Below are 13,310 nucleotides of genomic sequence, written 5' to 3' on the forward strand. Positions count from 1 at the left end.
TTACCTACCAGAATACCAGACAATCCTAATCATACAGCCAACATGCTTGATCTTTTTCTCACAAACAACCCTTCTAAGTACATGGTCGAAGTGAGTGGTCCTTTAGTCACCTCAGCTCAAAACTTGGTGATTGTCTCTTCTCCAATGGAGCCTTTATCTTATGGCTATTCCCAACCTCGTATTGTTTGGCATTACATGAATGGAAAATGGGATGTCCCGCATGATTTCTTTTATTCTTTTCCTTGGTCGGATTACTGTTTCAAAACTTATGATGTCAACGTTTGCTCAGATTGTGTCAGTGAAATTATTCTTGTAGGAATGGAATCCTTTATTCCACACTTAACTTTAAAATCTCGTCCTTTATCTAATTCTTAATTTTTCAATAAATGTGCTATGGTTGTTCAAGAGAAGAATGTTGCATATCGTAATTGGCTTGCTTCCAATTCTTTAGTTTCATTTTCTGCCAAAGCTCGCAACAATTGTAAAGCAGTTATTAATCAGTCCAAAATAGATTTTGAACAGGCTAAGAGCAGAACACTTGCTTCTTGCCCTAATGGTAGCCAAGCATTCTGTTCTCGTGCCAAAGCCATTGGCCACAACTTTTGCCCATCTCTGCTCCCACTTCTGTGAAAACCAGATGGTTCTATTGTCATTTCAGCCAAGGATAAAGATAACCTGCTAGCATCCTATTTTTCTTCCAACTCATATATTAATGATCTTGGTAAAACACCTCCCACCATTCCCAACACGCTCCATTCAATGGCTCCTGTGGTCTTCTGTCAAAAAGATGTCAGAAGGATTTTGACCAAACTTGATGCTAAGAAAGTTCCAGGTCCTGATGGCATTTCTCCACTTGTTCTCAAAACCTGTGCTACTGAACTTACCCCTTTTCTGTGTCACCTTTTTTCACTTTCTTATTCCAAAGGTGTTTTTCCTTCTGCTTGGAAATTTGCTCATATCCAGCCAGTTCCTAAAAAGGGTGACAAATCACTCCCATTCAAATATCGTCCCATTGCAATTACTTCTACTCTTTCTAAAGTAATGGAGACATGAATTAACTGCCAACTCAAACTATCTAGAAACCTTCCGTCCGATCAATGATCGCCAGTATGGATTCCATCAGTGTCGACCCACTTGCGATATTCTGGCTTATGTTACCCATTTATGGACAAATTCAATGGAAAAGTTCGGGGAAACACAAGCAGTTGCTATTGACATCTAATCAATCGTTTTTGGCATAAAGGTCTTCTAAACAAGTTTCCATCCTATGGTTTACCCACTGTTTTTTGTAATTGGTTATCCAGTTTTTTCTCTGTCCACTCACTGAGGGTGATGGCTCTCTGTCTTCTAACTTCTCCACTAATGCTGGTGTCCCACAAGGTTCAGTTCTTTCCCTCACTCTTTTCCTCTTGTATATTAATGACCTTCTTCCATTGACTGGAAATCCTATATATAGGATTTCCAGTTTGAGAAACCTTGCCCTGCTCAATCAGCTTCAACTTCTCGAATATCCACTACCACTTCCTTAAATGCCAATCTCCAGGTAATTCTGCAGTGGGGCAAAGACAACTTAGTTGATATCAATCCTTCTAAAACACAGTCCTGTCTTATATCTCGCAAAAAGGATTCTTCTGCTCGTATGCTAATCTTTGGTGACAGTCTGATTTCTAGGCCAGATGATATATCTCTTTTGGGGATTACCCTGACTTCTAATCTCTCTCAGCACAAGCACATTACAAATATTGCTTCCTCTGCATCTAAAAAACTTGGTTTTCTCTTTTGCTCTCGGCATTACTTTTCTTCCAAACAGCTGGTCCCTCTGTACAAATTGCAAATCCGCCCTACCATGGAATATTGTTCCCACATCTGGGGCGGTGCCCACAAAACCTTTATCAGGCTTCTAGATTTCATTCAGAAGAGGGCAATTAGGTTAATTAATGATTCATCTTTAACAGAGTCTTTCACTCGCTGTCTCATAGACGTATTGTTTCTGCTGCATGCCTCTTCTACAGATACTTCCATGGGCACTGTTCTTCTGAATTGGCTTCTATAATTCCCGCTCTCTCTTTCAAAATAGTCCGAACACATGCTGCCACCAGCCAACATCCATTTACTGTCCAACTTGAAACTCACAGAACCAACTTTTCATCTTCTTCTTTATTCATTCAACTGCAGTTTCCTGGAACAACCTTCCTTCATACGTATTTCTTGAAAATTACCGTCTACAAAAATTCAAGTCTAAAGTCAAGAAATATCTTCTTTCGTCTTCTCAACCTCCAACCCAACCCATGCACGGTATCAAGTACTATAGGTTCTAATACCTCTAGTGTTTGGGGTTTTCATAAAAAAAAAAAAAAAAAAAAATGAAGAGTGACAGTGGCACAAATCACCACCGACTTCAATGGAGGGGGGGTGCTAGAAACGTCTCCACCAAGATCATCAGGTGGTCATTAGCTGCAATAGGTTATGGAAGTCACAGACCCACCAGAGTCCCATTGAGACCCATCACGACACAGGACTCTATGCCTCAACTGGGCGAAAGAACATCAGCACTGGGCTTTGGATGATTGGAGACTGGTCTCCTGGTCCGATGAGTCCTGTTTCCAGTTATTTCCAGCAGATGGATGGGTACACATCTGGCGGAAAGGGAATGAAGCTATGCACCCCCCATGTCAACAAGAAACTGTTCAGGTAGGTGGATGGTCAGTAATGGTCTGAGATGCGTTCAACTGGCACACGATGGGACCTAGTATATCTAGATGCATCTGTGAACGGTCCAGGTTACGTGTCCATCCTTGCAGACCATCTGCATCCCTTCATGGTCATCAGGCACCCAGTTAGTTAGTTAGTTAGTTATTTGGTTTTTAGGAGCATTAGCAACTAAGGCCATATTGCTCCGGGATATGTGGTGGTCATTCCCTGACCTTTCCGCATCCTCCGTATTTGGTGGTGACGGGCTCGAACCCCGGTATAATCAAGAAGCGTGTGCTACGCACTGCTGCTCCTTCCCACCTGGCTACGGAGGAGGCATCAGGCACCCACCGGGCAGTGGACTCTTCCAGCAGGACAACGCTCCTCCCCACAGAGCTGTGGTGACTAGAAAGAACATGGTTCAAAGAGCATTCCACAGATTTCACCACCATGGAATGGCCTCACCATTCACTGAACACGAACCCTGAGGAGCATCTTTCAGATGCTCCTCCATTCGAGCTTTGGATCCTTCACCCAGGAATGCAACAGAATTATGGAAAACGGTGTATCAAGCATGGATGGAAGTACCTGTGGAAAGCTTTCGTGAACTAGTGAACTCAATGCTTCGCTATGACTGCCCTTATCCTGGCAAAAGGTGGGATACCCATTACTAGATAGGTAAGCCTTTTTTGTTCTCATTTTATCAAGTTTATATTGGGCTTCCCTTTGGTAGGAAATAGGTTTAATTTTTTTTTTTTTTTTTTGTCTAACCCACCATGGGAACTCAACAAACTATTTAAAATTGTATAAATAATGTGTAGTTAAGAGTCTGAATTTTAATAAATTCAGAGCAACCATCCCACATAATGCCTTTCATATATTAAAATCCTGCATATATATTGTATATATGCTTACATATACCAGTAACGAATGAGCAAAGGTGGCCCAAGACAAAAAACAGGAGGATGCCTTTCTTCCAAATGATTGCAACTTTATGGTTACCAAGAAGCAATTTACAATGATGATCTGAATTTTTTTTACACTGGGCCAACAAGGAAACAAAGTGAAGATTGAGAAAATTAATTTAAGTAATTAAAAAATATTTAATTTTATTAATTAATTAATAAAAAAGAAAATTATAAAAAAAGATACAAGTTGTGTTTGACTAGTAGCAACAAAACCCACAAACAAAACTCACATAATTCCGCTTCCTGTACCCACAGCATTTTCTTGAGTCTCCTTCACTCTGTCAATCTGTATTACAACACCAGGGAAGTTATGTTGTAATAATCTAATTGCAGTATCAGCCATAATATGAGCTACCTAGTTAGCATAAAACCAAATATATACTTCATTTTAACATGAAATAAACACTACATTACATTAATTTCTATTTAATATGACAAAATGGAGTATATGAAATTAAGTAATGAAGTAAATGTAACGAAGTGAATAATCCTATAAAATAATAATTTTACTGGAGAATTCATAGAGGAGAAGCTAAGTTGGAAATAACTATAAACAAGTGAGCCTTACTTGTGTAGTGGGTAATACAGTGGAATATGTGATCAAGGATACAATGCAGAAATGTCCTGATAAGAATCAAATCCTAAGAGGATCACAGCAATTAACAAATCTTGTTAATCACTATGATGAAATCATGAAGCATTTAGATGCTGAAAACAATTTTCATATTGTACATCCAGATTTTTATTAAAACCTTTGATTTGGTTCCCTCCCATAGAGGAGAAGCTAAGTTGGAAATAATTATAAACAAGTGAGCCTTACTTGTGTAGTGGGTAATACTTGTGTAGTGAGGGCTATTATACAAACTGGAGCATGCTGGGATTACTGGGAAGATTCCTTAAGTTCCCCAAGAAGGAATTGATAGTGTCTCTCAGCAAAAGGAAAGGAGACTGAGGATCAACAGGCATTCTTCAGAGTGGACTAACATAGCAAGTGGGATTCCCCTACTATTTCTGATTTTCCTCAATGATACTCAATGAATGAATGTAGGTGTAATGGGAAAACTGCCAAAGTTTGCTGATGATTTAAAGGTAGATAGGATGGTAAACAACCGAGACCAGGCTAGGCTGCCTCAGAATTACTTAGACAAGTTATACATATGGTCTGAAAGACAGCAACAAATTGAAGTTTAATTATGCTAAATGCAAGGTTTGCATTTGAAAATGAAAACAGAACGGAAGTATAAGGAATCTAAGGTTATCAGACTAGGGGATACAGAATAAAAGGTGGTTCAGAATGAGCAGATTTAGATTTAGAAGGGGTTAAAATACAACCAAATAAGGAGTTCTTCTGGGTAGTGTAAGCAGGCAACCAAGAAGGCTTAGGGTTTAATATCAATGATAATAGGATCTACACCAGCAGCAAGAAGGATGCTATTATTCCTCTTTAGAAAACGATGGTATGATCTCATTTGGAATACTGCATTCACGTAAAAAATGAAATAGCAGCTTAGAAAGAGCCTAAATAGGGTCAGGAAGAATAAACAGATTGGTTCATAGTGCTAAGGACAGTTCCTAAGAGGAAATCTTAAAAGATGTAGGCTGGACAGATTTAGACTGAAAACTAGACACATGAGGAATGACATGAGAATTTTAAGATCCTTAAAAGAATAATCAGAGTGAATGAGGAAGGTATTTTTCATTGTGAAAGGTGAAACTAAAAAAAGGACACAAATATAAAATATTTGAAAGAAATAGAAGATTGAATATCATGGAGTTCATCCCTATGAGTATAATTTCAATGACAAAGGCTGAATAAGCATTAGATCAGGAGATTTAAAACATTAATCCAAACAAAGGAAGGGATAAATAGGACAGACAGAATAATTCCATGAATTGCCATATGGCATGAAGCTAAGAGTGGTCATGTGGGAAAGGCTCCATTGGAGAAGAGACCATTAGATGTTTTTTTCATTACTTATGTTATAATAACATCATTACTGAATCATAATAACATTACATAACATTATTTCAAATATTTTGATTGGCTGCAAGTCCACCAGGCACTCATGTAATGTTTTATTATGTGTCCACTGGAGGAAATCATAAGGTTGTACTGTTGTTCAACTTCAAGCTACTCAGGGGCTACATTGTACCTTTTTATATCTACACATGGGCTGCACCATAAAAAGGCATTTTTTCAAATAATATACCAATTTAAATATCTGCCGTTCACTGATTAGTTCTATGAAGCACAAGATAAATAAGGTGTTCAACTCCATTTATTCAAATTTAATATATTATAATGTATTAATTTTAATACATTCAAGTTTAATATATCTCAAATAAATATATACACACTCTACAATTAATATCTGGACACCAGCATATCAACAAATAATCTTCATTTATAGGAAAACTAATGGCATCTGCTGAAACTTTTAGCCTTTATGGCAGTCTCTAGTTTTTGGCAGTCTGGAACACTCTACAGTTTTATTTATACACTGCTCTATCATTAATATCTGAACACCAGCATATCTAAAAATATATATGCTGAAATAAGCGCAATCATATATTGCAGAAATATATAAATTTCTGCAAAAAATATATACACTGCTCTAGCATTAACATCAGAACACCAGCATATCTCTAAATAACCTTCATTTACAGGAAACCTAATAGCATCTAACACCTTTGGCCATTATTGACAATCTCAAGTTTCTGCACAACATTCTACCAGTTATTGCAAATATCCTCTAATATTTGTCACCATTTAGCCCTCAAAGTGGCAACCAGTTCAGCTGTTTTTTGACAGTCTCACCTCACACACCTGACAATAAAATTAACCTCAGAGGTTCTCTAAAGGATTGAATATTTCAGTATTCAATCCTATAAAGAATTTTTTATATATCTCTATACCTATTGAGAATTTTCCATATTTCTCTATTCCTGTAGAGAATATTTTTATATTTCAAGTTTCCTTGTGCAATTGTCAGTTCTATTCTTCAACCAAAGACCACTGTACATCAATTCTTTCATAGTAATCTGGTAGTTCTCATACTGAAACTGACAGACATGATGTTGCAAAGCATCCACTGCCTCTCTATATCTTTATCTTTAATGACACTAAGGAGTACTGGAAACTTGTCCACAAAAAATTTCAAATTTGAAAATGACATACTGCCAACTTTCAATGGGAACTTGGGCATCCACACTTGGGTAATCACAAGCACCCATAAAGTACTTCCTCATTGAGCAAAAGAATGGAATCTCCTCTTGTTTCAGACTCTCCACTATGTTGGCAGTAGAAATGTCTATGACTAAGTCAGAATTATCCTTCTGATTTAACCTTCTAATTAATCCTATAGTGTTGGCATTGTGTGGAATCTGCAGTTGCCAGAAAGAAACCAAAGACCCTTTGTGAACTTCAAGGAAACCATAATTCATGTTTGGAACCACAAACTATCAGTTGATTATCTTCAGAAATCGATCTTGTCAATGCCTGAATGGTGTGCTGCTGTCATCAGGACCAGACGCAGTTCAACTAAATATTAGTTTGCCCCTGGTGAACTTTTCATTTTGTTTTCCATTTAAAATGATAAACTGAAGCAAACTAGGGCTTCTGATAACATTTCAGCCATAATTGTCATGTTTACCAAAACTGTTGTATAAAGGTTGCAAATACTCATTTTGGAATATTTTGAGAGCACCTGTCAAATATTATTTATTCAAATATTATTATGTCAAATATTATTTAGCCTTGCCTTAACTATTAATAAATATCTTTTGTTTATATTTCTATTTGTGATGCTAGTCATTATTGTAACATACCATCGCAAAAAAGGGTTAGAAATGTGAAATTCCTAGGTGATGCACTTTCTTTGACCACCAGTCTGTGTGTGTGTGTGTGTGTGTGTGTGTGTGTGTGTGTGTGTGTGTGTGTGTGTGTGTGTGTGTGTGTGTGTGTGTGTGTGTGTGTGTGTGTGTGTGTGTGTGTGTGTGTATTAGAAGTGCAGTACTGAAGGCAATCTGTTTATCAATAAATTCAGCCAATGTTCTGGCATATTCTGACCAAGCTCAAGGTACATTAGCATTAATAGAGGCATATGATGGAAGAAGGCAAGCTTATACAGCATCAGGCAAAAAGAAAGAAAAAAAACATCCCATTTCACCCATACATTCACTCCAAAAGTCTGTCTAGTTCTCCTTTAATTTATTTAAGCTATCAACTTCCACAATAGAACCACTGACAACAACTAGCCCCTTTGTCCCAAAGGAGCTAGTTGTTGTTATTGACTCTATTGTCAGGGAAATGGCAAATATATTGTGCAAAAAGTACAACTGGAGCAGGACCACGGTATGCCAGGAGCAAAAGTTCATGTGTAGAGCAATCATCTTTTAAGGGCACAAAAGGTGATACTGTTGTACACATTGGCACTTATGGCATTAAGAGTAGAAAATTTGCAGACTTAGTTAACAAGTACAAGACAATATTGAAAAAAAGTCATGAGTTAGGGTTAAATTTGAAAGTGTCTGCAAAATTCTGCCCAGATGTAATTAATGAGAGCTTGTCAATCAATTCGGTACTAGAGAGAGTTTGCAAAACTTGCGGATTTGTGAAACTTGCAGATTAGAATTTTTCACAGCATGGTCTGTGTTTGTTAACAGGAGAGAGTTTCTACAGTGATGGGATGCACTTAAATAGAAAAGGCCCAAGAATATTTACTGATGCTATCGAGGCAGTGTTAGGTGGATCGGAAAACTGCTAGCTTGAGGGAACACACAGATCAATACAATAACTGCAGGCAGAGATGAAAGTGATTCTTGCACTTCTTCTATTGGAATAAGCAGCAGCCTGGATAGCAAGGTGTAGAGTATTTCAAGTTCGACTGCTGGGAGTCATCACAAAACAAGAAATACACAGACTGTGTTAGCATAACTAAAGGTAAGAGCAGGTGGATGTACACTTGCAATGAGTATGGTAAATAAATTTGATGAATTTGAAGTTCTGGTCAAGATATCAAATGCAGACAATTGTTGAGATTTCAGCGACATGTTGTCACTCAGATATAAGGAATGCAGAATTTGAATATGGGGATTACAATATATACAGAAAGGACAAAATGTCAAAATGTGTTTGTGTTTCATGGTGGTCCCTGGGGTTTCGACCATTAGCCGCTGTAGCATCTGTACGAGGCATGTGCATGCCGGCAGTGTGGTAAGCGTGAGTGCGTAGGATGATATGTTTGTTCTGTTGAGTGTTGTTTGCCGGCTCCTGGCATCTTCGCAGGCATGGTGCATAGAATGAGTTTGTTCACTGCCCCCTGCCTCCCATCCCTAAGCATGTGTGGGGCATGCCAGGGTCTACACTGCACTGACGGTATGTCCAGGAAAAGGTTCCTTCCCCCTGCCCCCCAAAAGTGAAAGTGAAAAGATTGTCAGTGGGAGAAAGTCAGGTTTCAGGGAGGGGAGGGTAAAGTTTTAGGCAGTAGGGGATGGAAAAGAGAGAGAGAGAGAGAGAGAGATCTCTTGAGAGAAGTAGAGTAAGGACAGTTGAACCCTTTGGTTCCAATCAGGATTCTTCAGCATGGCATTGTGCTTTGGTCTTTATCATTGTTAGTGAGTGTCCAAATCGGTGTCTGTTTGCATCCAGGTGCTGTTTACAGTAGTAAACATTCTTTGCCTGCATTTGAAGAGGCCGTCCTCTTCTCATCTCGACTCTTCGTCTTTGAGGGGTCGAGATGAGATTTTTGACGTTTTAGTATTAGTATTAGTAACGGCCGCATGGTGCAAGAAAGCCTATGGCTTATGCTGCACCAGCCAAAAAAAAAAATCCGAACAAAACAATGATAAAAGCAAAAAAAAAAATAATAAATAAAATAAATAACTAAATAATAATAATTAATAAAAAAAAAAAAAAAAAAAGGAGATTAAACCTGTCATCCTATGCGTTTACCTTACCCGAAAGTACTATCCAGATGACCTTTGAATTTCCCCAAACTGTCGGCCTCTACCACCCATGAAGGCAACTTATTCCAGTAATTTATAACTCGCTCGCTAAAATAAAACTTCCTGCAGTCCAATCTAAACATTTCCCCGCGTAACTTGAATTTATGTCCCCTAGTTCTAGCATCATTTATATTCTTGAAAATTTTGTCCTCATTCATTTTACTGATGCCTCTCAGAGCCTTAAACACCTCAATCAAATCTCCTCTAAGGTGTCTAGTTTCCAAACTCTGCAACCCACATATTCGAAGTCTTTCTTCATAAGGACGCCCTTTTGCCGATCTCACCAGGCGAGTTACCCTTCTTTGCACCCTTTCAAGAAGCTCGATGTCTTTCTTTAGGTGCGGTCTCCATACTTGAACACAGTATTCCAAGTGTGGTCTAACATAAGCCTTGTATAATGGGATTATCACGTCCCTATCTCTACTTGCAAAAGTTCGATAGATCATCGATAGGACACCATGGGCCTTCCTTGCAACCTGTTTACAATGCTCAGAGAATTTCATGTCTGACCGTATCGTAACACCCAAGTCCCTTTCCTCCAGTACTGGATTTAGTTGAACTCCACCAAGTGAATAAGTTTTTTGGGATTACTGTTTCCCAGGTGTAATACCTTACACTTTGTTGGATTAAAGCACAGCTGCCATTTTTCTGACCATTCCTGAAGTCTATCTAGGTCTCTCTGAAGAAGCTCAGCTTGACAGTGATCATTAACTACTCTACCAATTTTAACATCATCTGCAAATTTAGACATCACGCCCTCTATCCCTTCATCAATATCGTTAATGAAAATTAAAAACAACAGTGGTCCTAATACTGATCCTTGGGGAACCCCACTTCTTACATCAACCCAATCTGAGGAATAGCCATTTATCACAACCCTCTGCCCTCTGTCGATAATTTCCTGCCCTTGGCCATCCTTCTAAGGATTTTCCCAGTGATTCCAACCTGTTCCAGCTTATAAAGCAACCGCTCATGTGGGACTGAGTCAAAAGCTTTGCTGAAATCTAAATAAACAATGTCGAAATTATTCCCTAAATCCAGCTCGTGAGTGACCCTTTCGAAATAGCGAACCAGATTTGTTAAACATGATTTTCCCTTTACAAAACCATGCTGAGTATCCTTGAGAATTTCAATTCGATCCAAATGATCCTGAATTCCACCCTTGATCATTGCCTCCATGATTTTCCCTATTACTGAAGTCAGACTGACAGGTCGATAATTTCCAACTTCACTTTTAGAGCCACCCTTATGTATGGGAGATACATCTGCACTTTTCCAATCCAAGGGAATCTCCCCAGAGTCTAGTGATGCTCGCATAATTAGCCTCAATGGTTCAATGCACTCGCTTGCCGCCTCCCTTAAGATTATAGGGTATATTCCATTAACTCCAGGAGCCTTACTGGTCTGTAGGCTCGAAAGTTTTTTCATTAAATAATCTTGTGAAATTTCAATATCATTAATTACATATTTTTTAACTTCGCTTCCACAATTTCCCATTGCCACAAAAGGTTTTTCATTTGTAAATATCGATGCAAAATAACTGTTGAGTTCATCTGCAACGGCAGCTGGTGTATTTAATACTATCCCCTTTCCCTTACGTAAAGGTCCGATCTGGTTTGTCCTGCTCTTCTTGGCATTTATATATGTGAAGAATTCTTTATCCCCCCCCTCTTTGCTCGTGATTTCTCATAAACTGCCTTTGCCTGTCGAACCTTTTCTGTGGCTCTATTACACATCACCTTGTAGCTGTTATAGGCTTCAGTACTTTTTATTGCTCTGTAATCTTTCCATGCCAACTTTTTCTGCTCAAGTAATGTGGCAACTTCACTATTGATCCAACTTGGAACCCTCCTCGTGGAGTATTTTTTTTTAATGGTATATACGCATTCAAGGCATCTGTGATTAATGTTTTAAAAGCGTACCACAGTTCAATTGTATTCATTCTCTGCGCAATATCTACCCAGTTAATAGAGGCCATGTAGTACCTTAAGGCATCGTAATTTCCTTTTCTGAAATTAAAACCCATTCCTTTGCCTTTTACTTCTGCTACCTCTCTCGTCATCATCCACCGTAGAACTCCGTGATCACTTCCTGCTACTGGTTCCTCTACTGTCAGCCCTGTTATGTCATCTGATTCATGTGTGATGATGAGGTCTAGGATATTCTTTTCTCTAGTACTTTCCCTGACATGTTGATACAAATAACAGTCATCTAGTTGATTTAAAAATTTTGTTCCCCATGTCAACTTTCCTTCCCATTTACTCCAATCAATTAGAGGCAAATTGAAATCACCCATAATAAGACATTGACGCTTACTTGCCCATTCCATTTGCATGTAGAGGCTTTCGTCATAATCTTCACAATCACCTGGTCTGTATACCTTTGTATACCTTTGTTTCCAACTATCTCACACCATACAGACTCTATACTAGCATGTGAAATGTCTGAATCCGGGAAAGCTATCGTCGCACTCAGGCTGCTTCTGATTAGAAGCATTACCCCACCATCCCTTCTATCTAACCTATCCTTCCTAAATACATTATACAAGCCGTACTGAAACTCATCATCCCCAATTTCCGGGTGGCACCACGTCTCTGTAAGCCCTATTATGTCCGCGTTACTTGTTTTAACCAGCAGTTCGAATTCGCTCATTTTATTGACGACACTTCTAACATTACTGTATAAACAATTAAGATTTACTGTTCTTGTATATTTAACAACCCTTACACAACCCTTGAAGTTTTTTAGCCTCTCTTCCCTGATATTAGCTACCCGCTCACGTGAAACATTTCTGCCCCCAGAACATCTAGATAATACGTCCAGTTGGGGTAACAGATACCTTAATTGCACATACTCTTAAGGTATGTGCAAGAGTTACTTTGACCAATATTATCAGATAAACGCGTATCAGTATTACCCACATCCCCCCTAACTAGCAGTTTCCCTGAACCTTTAAGGTATCCTCAATAATACTGGCAAAAACTTTTGCACCACCTTTGTTTAAGTGTATCCCGTCTCTACAAAACAAATTCCTTCTACCTACAAGTGTGGGCCATGCTGATAGAAATTTACCCCCTAAAGCCTTGCAGATTCCTTCAAGTCTTGAGTTAATCCACAAGGCTCTTAACATATACTCCCTCCTCTCGTGTCTGGGCAGAATTGCAGACACATAGACATTATGGCCTAGCTCGCGACATTTCCTCAGCATGGTCCTCATATTTTTCCAACAAATCGTCAGATCGTGTATGTTTAATATCATTTGTCCCCACATGAATAATAATATTTTCTTTACCCCCTTTAAAATCTGACAATCTGTTGGTGATTGTTGTTGTTGTTTGTTATTTGGTTTTTAGAAGCATTAGCAACTAAGGCCATATTGCTCCGGGATATGCGGTGGTCATTCCCTGACCTTTCCGCATTCTCCGTATTTGGTGGTGACGGGCTCGAACCCTGGTCTAATCAAGAAGCGTGTGCTACGCACTGCTGCTGCTCCTTCCCACCTGGCTATGGAGGCGCCCTGTTGGTGACATCATCAATAGTTGCTCCCGGCAGACATACCCTGGTTCTGCTCCACCTATCCTTATTACACCTATCCACAGTTTGGTGTGACATAAGCATTGGGAGATCAAAATTGAGAGTAGGAGT

At 38.9% G+C, this 13,310-nt stretch overlaps 1 protein-coding gene across 3 annotated transcripts in view; it reads right to left on the reverse strand.

Moving 5' to 3' along the window:
* LOC150087110 (RNA 3'-terminal phosphate cyclase-like) overlaps positions 1-13,310 on the reverse strand; it is a 184,844-nt gene that overhangs the window by 59,822 nt on the left and 111,712 nt on the right. For all 3 annotated transcript variants that reach the window (XM_090372968.1, XM_090372967.1, XM_090372966.1), the window contains exon 7: positions 3,890-4,014. In XM_090372968.1, coding sequence (XP_090229094.1) covers positions 3,890-4,014 — 125 coding nt within the window. The remainder of the gene's footprint in view (positions 1-3,889; positions 4,015-13,310) is intronic.

The sequence above is a fragment of the Mastigoproctus giganteus genome, chromosome 4 (assembly GCF_048544385.1).
Source record: "Mastigoproctus giganteus isolate SK-2022 chromosome 4, ASM4854438v1, whole genome shotgun sequence".
NCBI lineage: Eukaryota > Metazoa > Arthropoda > Arachnida > Uropygi > Thelyphonidae > Mastigoproctus > Mastigoproctus giganteus.